Source organism: Gossypium hirsutum, chromosome A09 (genome assembly GCF_007990345.1).
Source record: "Gossypium hirsutum isolate 1008001.06 chromosome A09, Gossypium_hirsutum_v2.1, whole genome shotgun sequence".
Taxonomy (NCBI): Eukaryota; Viridiplantae; Streptophyta; class Magnoliopsida; order Malvales; family Malvaceae; genus Gossypium; species Gossypium hirsutum.
Window position 1 is genome coordinate 83,900 of NC_053432.1, and position 13,601 is coordinate 97,500.

A 13,601-nucleotide genomic window follows, 5' to 3' on the forward strand; every position below is an offset into this window, starting at 1 on the left:
CCTTGACTTAGTAAAATCGAACATTAGGCACAAATTGGTAGTCGAGGCAACTTTGGAGTTTTGATCCCTCTTTGGTTCTTTAATCAACCATTCTCACACCCAATTGTAATTCCAACACAGTAAAAGTACGTGATTGGGTTGAAGGGATGGTGGTTGTTTAACATAACCTGTAGAATATACAAATGGTTAAAAATAAATAGAGTATTAAAACTAAGAATTCGTGAAATAAATTCTAGTACTATCAATTTTTCGTGAGGCTTAAAGCTATTTGGAGAAAAGATATGTATAGGCTCAATATAATAGCTATCATCTTGCACTAGTAATTCATCCTTAACCTCTTCCCTCGGTAACTTGATCTTTTATTTTCTGTTCGACTTTACTGAAAGTCTTAAGAATTTCCTCCTCATCCTTTTTGGGTTCGGCAGAACTTTTTAAGGAATGAGGTTCTATCACGAATGACTTCGATTTTTCGCTTGAGTCGTGAAATAATTTTGATTAGATCTTTCAATTCTCTTAGAATCGATATATTATAGACCCAAAAAGAAAGTCTCTATAGCCGAAAAAAAAAAACTGAAACTAGGCTATGTTAATAGTTCAAATAGCAAAAACTTACAAAAAAAAAATTAAGTTTTTTTTATGTATTTCTTAAATCAATAATCAATAATCAATAATCAATAAAATATAAATATAAATATAAATAATATAACTAAAAACACAAATAGCATATTTTATTGGAAAAAATATCACATATAAATAGAAAAATTATATTGTATCATCCTCTCCAAGCCACACGATCGTCTCACTTTTTGTCTGGGTCAGTTTGCCCGTGTAGGTATACTGTGTAGCACAACAGTTTCCACAGTGAGACCTGGACCGAATCCGAAAAGGACACCCCACTCATACCCTTCACCGGTGGTGGGCATACCTTGGTCAAGGGATTTCTTTCTCATCTCGTCCATGATAAATAACACACATGCACTTGACATGTTGCCAAACTCGCTCAGCACATGACGGGTAGCCCTGAGTTTGTCTTCTTTGAGACATAGTTTGGCTTCGATTTGGTCAAGTATTGCAGGGCCACCAGGGTGAGCGATCCAGAAGATGGAGTTCCAGTCCCAGATGCCAATTGGTGAGAATGCTTCAACCAAGCTTTTTTCTATGTTCTTTGAGATCAATCCAGGTACGTCTTTCAACAAATGGAAATTGAGGCCGACTTCACGCAAGTGTCCGTCAATTGCCCCATCTGAATCTGGCAAGATTGTCTGAGCAGCTGATACAAACTGGTATAGTGGGCGTTCAGTTTTGGAATCAGGGTCTGCGCCTATGATGACAGCTCCAGCGCCATCAGCAAAAAGTGCTTGACCCACCAGAGAATCCAAGTGCGTATCAGAGGGTCCACGAAAAGTGACAGCCGTGATCTCGGAGCACACCACCAGAACCCGAGCGTCCTTGTTATTTTCAGCCAAATCTTTGGCGAGACGAAGCACGGTTCCACCAGCAAAGCAGCCTTGCTGATACATCATGATCCTCTTCACGGAAGGTCTCAGTCCTAGGAGCTTGGTAAGTTGGTAGTCCGCACCCGGCATGTCTACACCAGAAGTAGTGCAGAAAACAAGGTGGGTGATCTTAGATTTAGGGTGCCCCCATTCTTTGATGGCCTTTGTTGCTGCTTCTTTTCCCAGCTTTGGCACCTCCACCACCACTATGTCTTGGCGCGCGTCCAGAGATGAAGCCATGTAGGCGCACATGTTTGGATTTTCCTTCAAGATTTCCTCAGTCAGGTACATGTGACGTTTCTTGATCATTGACTTGTCGCCTGTTGAGTAAATGATTAAGGGAATAAGTAATAAACACAGAATGTAAGGAAACAATATATGGAATATATAAAGAGAATATCGACGGACACATGCGCTTGAATTTGTGTTTGAGGTCCGTCATGTGGTCGCTGTTGGTGATGCGGAAGTAGTAGTCAGGATAGTCAGCCTGGAAAACGCAGTTGGGAGGAGTGGCGGTGCCAATGGCGAGGACGGTTGCAGGACCCTGGGCTCTTTGGGCCTTCCTAATCTCCTCAACGGTAGCCATTGCCATTAGCTTAGCTGAGGAGCTCCCGAATAAAGGTTAGAGGTAGGGGCTCTAAAGTAGCTATTATTTATTATTGTTTATTATTATACTAACACAGGAAAGGCGTGTGTTTGTGTTGGATGAATAGGAATGGGTTTTATTTATACTAGGAATGGGTAGGTTAGATGGACGGGCAGCCTGAGGCCACGTGGGGTCTGGGATTGGCTGTCCAAGACACGGAAAATGTGCTGCCACATCCCTATCTCTATTTCTGTTTAATTTTAAAGTTTTTGTTTTGATAATTGAATTATTAAAAAAAATTAATTTAATCCGAATTCGTTTTTTAATCAGTTAAACTATTAAAGGTGTGATAATGTGGATTTTTTAAATATTTTATCTAAAATAGTAGGTCACCATTTTCCTTTTTTCTTTCTTCTTCCCTCCTGTTGCCGTCGTCTCTGATTTCTTCCTCGATTGGACTCAAGGCCTTGCAACCCCAGACTGACTTTCTAATCTTCAGGTGCACTTGTGGGTTCTACCTTTGGTTATATTTGGAACAGCGTTGAAAAAGTGAAGTCTTTGAGTGAAATAGAGTTTGGTTATTTACCTGGATACCCTGGTCTTCAAGCAGGAACATTTGCCATCCTTGTTTGGAGATAATCAAGGACGGAAATGTTGCCAATACAAAGAGCTGGGGTTGTTTTATAAATTCATTTGATGATTTGGAAGCTGAATATGTTCAATGGTTGAAGACACATGTAGGTCATAATCGTGTTTTCAGTGTTGGACCACTAAGTTTGGTAGGCCCTGATGTATCGGATCGGGGCAATTTAGGTTCTGTGTCTGACATAAATGTCGAGGTCTTGACTTGGCTTGATCGATGTCCTGATGGTTCAGTTGTTTATGTTTGCCTCGGGAGCCAAAAGCTGTTGAGAAAAGAACAAATGGAAGCCTTGGCTAATGGACTTGAAAAGAGTGGCACACGATTTATCTGGTGGCGAATTCGGGCACAACTCAACAGCAGGTCGAAGGGTTCGGAGTAGTACACGATAGGTTCGAGCAACGAACCGCAGGTCAAGATTTGATGATAAAAGAGTGGGCACCCAATGGGGTTGTTTTATAAATTCGCTTGATGACTGAAGGTGAAGGCATGAAGGCCAAGGCAAAAGATCTCAAATAGAAGGCTTTGGCAGCAATGAGTCATGGGGGAAAACTCCATGAAAGATTTAGATAGATTTTTGGAACAACTGGGTCAACTTGAAGGGTGATAAATTCTTTTGTTTTATCAGAGTGATATGGGACAGAATGCTGCTTCAACACAATGTCTACTTTTTAATTTATTGTTAATTTCGTTAATTAGATGTTTTCTTAACGTTTGTTTAATTGATGCAGAAACTCTGTGTTTTGATTAGTGAAATGATGTATGTAAAGAATAGCTAAAACACATCGTTTCAATCCTAGCTCAATAAGTAAAATGATGCGTAGCTGATAACTGTTTTGACAGCTATTTTTTGGTTATTTCCTTGTACCCGTCGCTTGTCCCTATTTGAGCACCAACGAGGCTCAAAGAATGGTTATGAATGAACAAGCTGGAATTTTAGCCTTCTCTACTCTTCATCTTCTTCTCTAAAATTTCTTCTTCTTCCTCTTTCTCTCTTATCTTCTATCTTTTGTGTGTAACTTATCAAAGGTATTAGAGACAGACAATCTTCATGGCCACCGAGGGAGTTACCATGCGCCTTCAAAAAGAGATGAGTCAACTGTAGCTCGAAGTGGCACAATTGGACACTAAATTGGAAGCCAGATGCAAAGAGATTCATACTGGTTTAAAAGGGGAAATACCTTCCATGCAAACTAAACTAAAAAGTGAGCTTCGTTCAGAGTTGCAAGCTATTTTGGAACAATACCTAGGGTAGTCTTCTCCAGTAGCAGCTTCAAGGGTCCAACGTGACAAGGGCAAGGGTATCCTAAGAAGGCAACCTTCTGGCTCAGCTTGGGAACCACTTCTAGTATCTCCAGTGACAGAGGTACAGCACTATGGTCTTCCACCTCGAGCCAACTCAGTAGAATCAGTGGGGAGGGATTACAAAATGGAGTGTCCAAGGTTTGATGGGGGAGATTTTAGATGGTGGTGGTCCAAGTTATAACAACTTTTCAAATCGGAAGCAGTCTCTAATCAATCTAAGGTTAGGGTAGTTATGTTGCATTCGGAAGGTAAAGCATTAGACTGGCACCATTTTTTTCTCACAGAGGCAGGCCGGTGGGTTATAACATCTTACCTAGGATGTTTATGCAAGGGGTCTGCGGGACAGGTTTGGAAAAGGTACCTTCTTGGACCCTATGACTGAACTAGTTACTCACAAACCACAAAGCACAGTAGAGCATTACCATGACACGTTTGTAAGTCTCTTAAACCAATTATGCCTACCTGAAAGCTACGTTCTTAGCATTTTTATTAGCAACATAAAAGGGGACATTAGTCAATACTTGCGATTATTTAAGCCTCAAACACTGGTGGAGGCTTATCAGATTGCCATACAGGTTGAGGAAATCATAGCTAATCCTCAAAGGAAAACTCACTTCTTAGGAGGTACCACTTACTCAAAACCCTTCCTACCTAGTTCTAAAGAATATAATCGTGTGCAAACCTCTACGGAAACGAGAAAGATTCAACCAGCTAGTACACAGTATAAAGCCCCTATTAAGTCCCTCTTCCCAAGTGAATTGGAGGAACATCGGAAGAAAGTTCTCTGTTTTTGGTGTGCCTCTAAATACACCCCAGGTCACAAGTGCCTTAAATCACAATTATGTCAATTAGTAATGGAAGCTTCTATACAATCAGAAGAAGATCTTAAAACACAAACTGCATAAGTGTTTCAGGACTGTCCTGAGTAGTTGGAGGGAGTAGAATCTAAAAACATATTACCTACACTAGTTTTATCCGTACATGTTCTTAAGGGGTTTAGGGACATAACACAATGAGGTTAGCAGCACAAATTAGCCACCAAGGAGTAATTATACTGGTTGACTCAGAAAGCACACACAAATTTTTTGACCATAAATTGACCAATAGGTTGAATCTACCAGTAGAACCAGGGGAGCAACTCAAAGTCATGATTGCCAATTGTGGATGGTTTGTGACACCCCAAACTCGACCGGGACGGATTGACCCAAATTTGAAGCATTACATTAGCCACCTAAGTGACTCTCCGACTAACGACCACCCAAAACACATCCCAACCTTATAACACCTCAATCTTATCTAATTATTATTTATTTATTAATGCAGAAGCAAATTATGAGCCAATTTTAAAATTTTCATAGGTAATTTTACCTAAGGGCATTTTTGTCATTTTACCACCTATGGTAAAACTAACTCAATTTTAGATTTAAGTGTTTATCGGCCTTCTTTTAGTCAAATTATGCAAGCCTAAAAAATTTAGCTTAATTTGAGTTTGTTTACTATGTCTAATTCAAGTTTTATTATTAGGGGCTAAATTGTAACAAATACAAACTATCAGGACCTATTCTGAATTATAAATTAAGTGCGTTTATATCAAATTTTACCCATTACAAGACTAATCCTAAAATTTTACCAAGTTTCCTTATCATCTAAGGTTTTAATTAGACTAATCAATCTTCAAGACTAAATTATAACTTAAGCAAATTAGAATACCAATTTAAAAAGACAAAAATTCAAACCCTCCTCCAAAACCCACACAGCCGTGTTCCCCAGATCGTGTGTCATTAAACGACTGTGTTCGAGTCGTGAAAAATTTTAGGTCGATCACACATGCCCATATGGAAATCCCACACGTAGGTGTCACTTACCCACACGCCCGTGTGCAACCCCTCACACGCTCGTGTGAAAACCACTGCACCTGTTTTGTGAAAAACTTCATTTTAAAACCCGATTTTGTATATTTTAATGGTCAATTAAACCCAATTTAACTACGATTAATTAACATACATATATTTACACATTCAATTGAATTTATTGACATCAATTAAACCTCAATTATATAGAATTAGGCAATCAATTTTATGCATAACAAACACTGAATAAATCAAACAAGTGGTGTACCTTAGTCGCTAGTAAACCACTCCATGGAAGCTTTATTTAAATAATCATTAGTATAAATTTCATGCCTCTCACATCATGGTATCAATCACCGTGTTATCAATCACCAATACATCGTAAATCATTTAATAATTAATCTCAAACATGTCTCAAAATTATTATAAAACCATCCAAAATAAAATGTCTAATGTCCAATTACAACCAAAATTAAACTAATTCCCGGGAGTTCTACAATGCCCGATTGCAGTCTCTAAAACGTGTAATAAAGTCTCTACCAAGCCTAAATCTCTTGGAACTCTCTTGCTCGACTCCTCAGCTCCTTAAGCCCGACGATTATCTACACAATTATGAGGATGTGAGCTTTAAAAAGTTCAGTGAATGTTAATAAAAATGACTAGTAAATCAACATCCAAATCATGCTTAAAACACATCCAATCAATCACCAATTATCAACCATAGTAATGAAACATGTCAATTTAATTTCCATATGCTTTATCAATATCAAGAATCAATTATTCATGGCTTACAAACATAAAATGATATGACAATAATCACACATAAATATATTGGCATACACTTCTCATGGCTTAATCAGGTGATAATACACTGGATAAACGGATCTCTGAACTCTCACAAATATCAAATACAGTCCACCAAGTTGAGCGGGCCGAAGCACACGCTCCCTTATAGCGCCTCAAATAACCCATTGAGTGGAGAATCATGCTCAACACTCCCTTATCTACTTTAAACAAATCAGTCCACCTAGAGCCATATGCTCACAATGTCACAAATAAAGGTGCGTACTCACAAGTCCTATGGCATGCAACTATATCCAATGGACCCACCATACATGTTGCTAATATATTCAGTCAAACATAACATATAAATCAGTCATTACTGTGCTCAATTTAACGTGACTAAATGCTTATATGTAACATATAATATAACCATTTAACATCCAATTAAATCAAGCATTTCATTTGACATTTTCCAATGTTCAATTACCAATTGTAACACCAATATATCATGATCAAAAACTCCAGTAAACATGCTTTAATCATCAATATAATTAGCCTAATTAAATTGCACAAAACCACCTAAATGCTTACTTACCATTATTCAATAAAAAATCAACCCTTGTATATATAATATCAATCTTGCAAAAATCAGCCATTCAACCATAATTAATCAATTGAAATAATCAGCCATTCAACCATAATTATTCAATAAATGAGGGTTAATTTACCAAATCTCCCTTAGAAAGACTCACCACACAATTTATTCTACCACAAACAAGTGATCAACCAAACAAATCCAAGCTTCAATTTCAGTTAGCTCGATCCTCTTCAAGATTCGGAGCTTCAACAAAGATAAAGTAGACATTACCACCTTTCTAATGCTATAATAAACACAAATTTTAATTAACTATACTAATCAAAATCCTCTCACAAAGATACCTTACCGAATTTGTAACATCAAGTCAAAAACTCGATTCCTCACAAAATCGATCTCTTCAACCCTCCTAAACACTTTCAATCATCAATACTAGACCAAACACACTTACACTAAGCATCAATTCATCTTTAAATCAATTTCACAAAATTCCAAAAAATCGGTTCATGAAGATGATGAAATTCAGATTTCTTTAAATTACCTCACAAATCATGTTTAATCTTGATAAATAAGATCAAAAACCTTTTAATAGATCCATTTTGAGTTGGAACATCCATTGATTTGTGGATCAAAATTCAAAATCCACCATTAAAGATCCATGTGTTCTTAGAAGAAGATGACATTGATAAAAAAAATCCTTTAATTGACTCTCAAATCATGTAAAAATGTTTCTAATCATCATAAAAACAAGTCTAGGATTGAAGGTTACCTTTGATTTGATCTAAATTCATTGATTGAAAATCTTGATTCAAGAAACTTGAGAAATTTTAGAATATGTTTGGCTACTTTTGAGAATAATTTTGGGTAAATCGAGAGAGTATTTTGAGAAGGAAATTGGTCGGATCTATTCTTTGATGATAGATCTTTAAAATCATGCAAAGAAAACAAATTTTAAAGCTCTCTAATCTGATGTAAAATGTGTGAAAAGTGGGCTAGATACAGTAGTTTTAAAATCGAAACCACCCCCCAGAAATTTAAAAATTGGGAAATTTGCCTAATAGCCACTCCCACATTTCCCTTACTTTTCGATTTAATCATTTCTCTTCAAATTCTGAATTTTAAGGTTTATTTTCCATATAAATACTCTATTTTTCCCTTGTTTTACAATTAAATCCTATTTAATTAATATTTAATTTTTACTCAAATTACCCCCAATAAAAATTATTTTAAAATTCTTTTTCAATCCAAATTGATTATTTTCACTAATAATTATTTAAAATCTTTAAAATTAATTTTTTGAAAATATTTTTTAATTTTTCAAATTATTTTTTAATCGATTTTAAATAAAATTAACCTCCTAATTTAAGTTAAAAACTACTAGAAACCCTATAAATTCCTAGTTTCACACTCGAAACCCAAAAATTTACCCGAAATTACTAGACTCGATTTAGGGATATTACAAGTTTAACAACCCTAGGAGTAAGCAAGTTAGTCAAATGGGAAGTATAGAGGTACATATTTGAAACTGATTTCCTGGTTTTATCAGTGAAAGACTGTGATTTAGCGTTAAGCATTCAATGGTTGCTGTCCTTAAGCTCAATTATTTGGAATTTTACCACTCTCACTATGATGTTTGAATGTCAAGGGAAGTCATGTGCTTTGCAAGGGATCCTTTCTAGGGCGTTACAACTGGTAACAGGTTCTCAAGTTTCCAAGAGTTTTACCATGACTGAAAAGGGACCAAATCCCATGTTATTAGTTGCAAGGGATCAGACATCTATTCAAATGTCTTCACCATAATTCCTGGTGATTTTAGCACAACTCCTAGTTGAATTCGAAGATGTTTTTTAGGTCCCTAAGCAACTCCCACCTCACAGGCTACATGACCACCGAATTCCTTTGTTGGATGAGTCAAAAGTAGTGAAGACTAGACCATACAGGTACCCTCCTCTTCAAAAGGTAGAAATTGAAAGGCTTGTAGGGGACATGCTACAAACTAGGGTCATTAGAAATAGCAACAGCCCTTTTGCTTCACCAGTGGTCATGGTAAAAAAGAAATATGGTGGTTGGAGACTTTGCATTGACTACAGACAGTTAAATCAACTCACTATCAAGGACCAGTTCCCTATTCTTATTATTGAGGAGTTGTTAAATGAACTTGGAGAAGCAACTCATTTCTCCAAGCTGGACCTTAGGTTTGCTTACCACCAGATCTGAATGTGGGATCACGACATCCATAAAACAACCTTCAAGACCCATGAAGGTCACTATGAATTTGTGGTCATGCCATTTGGCCTCACAAATGCCCCCTCCAATTTTCAGTCACTAATAAACATAGTATTCAAAAAGCTCCTTCGAAGGTCATTCCTTGTATTTTGTTATGACATACTTGTGTATTCTATTGGTTGGTAAGAACATCTAGCACATCTGAAAGAGGTTCTCCAAATCTTGAGGGGTAACAAATCTTTACAAAGTTGAGTAAATGTAGTTTTGGTACTTCACAGATAGAATATTTGGGCATGTCATTCATCAAGGTTTAGTGTCTATGGTTGCTACCAAGGTCGAAGGTGTTTTGAATTGGCCTCAACCACAATCTGTTAAGGAACTTAAAGGGTTTCTAGGGTTGTCAGGATACTATAGACAATTTATTAAGAACTATGGAGTGTTAGCCAGACCCTTAACAACATTACTAAAGAAAGACAATGTGTGGCAATGGAATGATGAGACACACACAACATTTGAGCAATTAAAAAGAGTAATCTGCCAAGCTCCAGTGCTAGCTCTGCCAAATTTTAAAGAGCAATTTTGCTTTATTTGGGCATAAATACAAAAGTCCACTATTTTGGTCTAAGCTGGGTGAAAAGAAGTTAACAAGGGTTGATTTAGGTCGAGAAACTGAAGAAAAAGTCAAGATTATTCGAGATAACTTGAAAGCTACATCCGATCATCAGAAATCTATCTAAAAAGGAAAAATATCAAGTTTTCTGTGGATGAAAAAGTATTTTTGATAGTCTCGCCCTGGAAGAGAGTGTTACAATTTGGTAGAAAACGGAAGCTCAGCCCTAGATTCATCAGCCCATATGAAGTTTTTGAAAGAATAGGATTGGTAGCATATCGTTTGGCTCTACCTTCGGATCTTGACAAAATTCACAATGTTTTCCATGTTTCAGTGCTTCGACGATACCGATCTGATTCGCCACATATTTTATCTACAAAAAAATTAAATTATAGCCTGATTTGACCTATGATGAAGAACCTGTAAATATTTTGGCTCGAGAAACAAAAAGATTAAGAAATAAATACGTACTGTTGGTTAAAGTATTATGGCAACGTTATAACAACCCTATTTTTCATTAATGACGGAGTAGTGGTTTTAGGACAACAAATTTCCATCGTGTCGACTCGTAAATATTATTTTTAGAATATTAATAGATTCATTAGAGTCGTATTAAAATTTGATTTAGAAATTTTAACGTTTAGATAGTTAATTAAAGAGAAAGGACTAAATTGTAAAAAATGTAAAAAAATGCTAATTATAGCATTTAGGTGATTGAATGGCCTAAGTAGTAAATATGGAAGGACCAATAGAGAAATTAATTCCTATTTTGGATAGTGGACGGTAATGGGTATTAATAATTAAAGAAAAAATAAAAGAAAATAGGTTTAATGGTAATTTTGTAAATTATTCAAAATTAAAGAAAACAAATTGAAACAAAAGCTTTATTTTCTCGTTTTTATCTTCTTTTTGGCTGAACCTCACCATTGATGACCTAGGAAGATTTTTTCATCTTTTTTCTTTGCATGGTAAGGAAATTGAATCGTTTTCTTGTAATTTTTATGTTTTTAAGATCGTTGCAACTAGGTCCAGCTAACCCATACCTTCGTTTTTTATTCTGTTAAAAATTTTGGAAGTTCATGTTGATGAATATTGAATGTTTTTAATGAATACCATGTATTTGGAGTTTTGATTATTCTATTTGATGAATTTATAAAGTGATTTTTATTAGATTTTGATTTTAGGAATAAATTGTGAAAATGTCAAAATTTTAAGGTTTACTAGTGAATTTGATGTTTATTAGGGGCTGCTTGAGGGCCTAGTATTAATTGATGAATTTCGAGGAAATTAGTTAATTTGATGAATTTCGAGTTAAGGGACTAAATTGCAAAAATTGTAAAAGTTTGGGGTAATTTTGTAAATTCAAAAAATTAAAGGGTATTAATTGTAAAATGGATTTGAAATGAAATATATGCTAGTAATTGAAGAATTTTACATTCTAGGTCAAGAATCCATAAATATTAGAGGAAAAGGTAAAATAATGGAATAGCCCCTGAACTACTACAATTTCTACGATTCAATCCAGTAAGTTCGTTATATGGTTACTATTAATCATGTTGAATATTCCATACTATTTTAATTATTCGTTGAATTATGAATTTTATTGAGTTATGCTTAACGAAATAGAAATATAGTGATTATTCGAGCTATGTGCTTAGCAAGTTGTGTGCCGGTAATTATTTGGGCTATGTGCCTAGCAGGCTGTGTGCCGTTGATTATTCGAGGCATGTGCCTAGCAGGCTGTGTGCCGGTGATTATTCAGGCTATGTGCCTAGCAAGTAGTGTGTCGGTAATTATTCGGGCTTTGTGCCTAGCAGGCTCTGTGCCGGTGATTATTCGGGCTATATGCCTAGTAGGTTGTATGTCGGTGTATTAAAAATTTGCATTAATTAGATAGTCTTCGGTTAATTATTAAAGGGAAACTCGTACCAAACTTACTAAGCTTGTTGATGCTTATTAGTTTGATTTATTCTTGTAAGACATTTGGAATCGTTGCTTTGATTGGATCGACTCGGAAGCTCGCACACTATCATCAACATCTCGATAGTCATTTTGGTTCTTACTAGTTGGTTTAAGTGGCATGCATTAGGAAAGGGTTGATAGTACTTGAATATTTTGTAATGATGTAAATATTGGAACTTGTTATGTTTGTTTCTAGTAAAGATAAGTGAACTTGTATGCTTAATTAGGTAAACCTTTTGGAACATATATAAGAAGAAGTTGTATAAATCTTTTGGTGTCAAATGATGATGATTGAATACTTCAAGTATGCTATGCGAATTAGCTTGCTTATAAGTAGTTATGATGCTTAATTTTGATAACTGTTTGGCATGTTTGAAAATATGGTGTATTGGTACTTTTTTGTGAATGACATTTATGAATGTTAATGCTAGTAGTTGAATGACATGTTTTGCACCATTTGATATGTTTTGGTAAGTAAATTCAATGATATGTATTGATGCAATTATGCTTAGAAGTTAGTTGATTATTTTGGCCAAAGTGGGTACATGGTTATACATGTTTTCATGTTGTCATTTGAGGTACTTAAGAGCATATTGGTTGTATGATCTTATACCATGTTTGAATAGCTAGAATATTTATGATTTTGGTGCCTTGTTATGGCTTGTATATATATGTGAACTTTTTGTTGTAGGTACATGCCAAGATGGGTGAGAAAAATGGCTTGTAAAATAGATTGTTTTTGTAATACCCCGAAAATTTCTACAGTAAGGAAAGTAAGATAATATCTCTGATATAGTAAAATAAGGAAATAAAGTGCTAAAAAGGGGTAATTTTGAGTTATGGCAATATTGGGAAGTAAATTATAACATATTAATTCAAGAAAGGATTAAATCGCAAAACTGAGAAAAGTTTTGTTACCCAAGAGTAAATACTTAAAAGTTGAAGGGTTAAAGTGTAAATATGAAAAAGTTGAAGGACCAATTGTGTAAATATTTTAAGGGTGGAATAATCTAGAAACTAAGAAAAATAGATGGATTGGGACCAAATTGAAAAGGTGAAGAAGTTTGAGGGACTAAATCACAATTTTACCAAATTAAGTGATGACTCAAGGATGGAATTTTAAAAGATCATAAAGGGCAAAATGGTCAATTAGAAGAGAGAGAAATCTAGAAGATAATGATGATGTTGGAGATATTTTAGATTAATAAATAAATAAATAAATATTAGTTTATTAATATTTTAATTTGATTTTTTTAAATGATATTATTTTATTATTAATTTATTTAGTATATATATGTGGAAGGAAGGATGAAAAGTAGCCATCCCCACCATTTTTGCATGCATTAACGTGAGAAGAAGAGGGGAAGAAAGAAAGCTTTGCTTTCTTTACAATTTGGTCCTTTCATAAAAAAATCCACCATTTTTACTTAGAAATCAAAGAAATTTCCATTGCCACCGAGAGAGAAAATTGACAAAAAGACTATGGGGAGCTAGAATATCAAGTTAGATTCAAGAAATAGAGGCTGGAGGAGAGAGAAAATCAAGTTA

The 13,601-nt window shown here is 35.3% G+C and overlaps 2 protein-coding genes across 2 annotated transcripts; one reads left to right on the top strand and one right to left on the bottom strand.

Annotated features, from left to right (window-relative positions):
* Nucleotides 1–703: 703 nt before the first annotated feature.
* Nucleotides 704–2,199, bottom strand: LOC107888463 (chalcone synthase 2). The gene is made up of 2 exons (XM_016812575.2): nt 1,905–2,199; nt 704–1,816 (listed from the first exon to the last, which is right to left on the bottom strand). The coding sequence occupies exons 1-2, from the start codon at nt 2,086–2,088 to the stop codon at nt 816–818; spliced, it is 1,185 nt and encodes a 394-aa protein (XP_016668064.1). The 5' UTR covers nt 2,089–2,199; the 3' UTR covers nt 704–815.
* Nucleotides 2,200–2,233: 34 nt separating this feature from the next.
* On the top strand, nt 2,234–3,104 carry LOC107889827 (UDP-glycosyltransferase 89A2-like). The gene is made up of 3 exons (XM_041077821.1): nt 2,234–2,237; nt 2,582–2,709; nt 2,814–3,104. The coding sequence occupies exons 1-3, from the start codon at nt 2,234–2,236 to the stop codon at nt 3,102–3,104; spliced, it is 423 nt and encodes a 140-aa protein (XP_040933755.1).
* Nucleotides 3,105–13,601: the final 10,497 nt, after the last annotated feature.

What these genes read in the sequence shown, in the direction of transcription:
- LOC107889827 (XM_041077821.1), top strand. An exon ending in CAGGAACATTTGCCATCCTT is followed by an intron (nt 2,710 to 2,813) that starts GTTTGGAGATAA and finishes CAATGGTTGAAG; the next exon opens with ACACATGTAGGTCATAATCG.
- LOC107888463 (XM_016812575.2), bottom strand. Translation starts at nt 2,088, where the DNA reads ATGGCAATGGCTACCGTTGAGGAGATTAGGAAGGCCCAAAGAGCCCAG. An exon ending in ACACAAATTCAAGCGCATGT is followed by an intron (nt 1,817 to 1,904) that starts GTCCGTCGATAT and finishes TTTACTCAACAG; the next exon opens with GCGACAAGTCAATGATCAAG.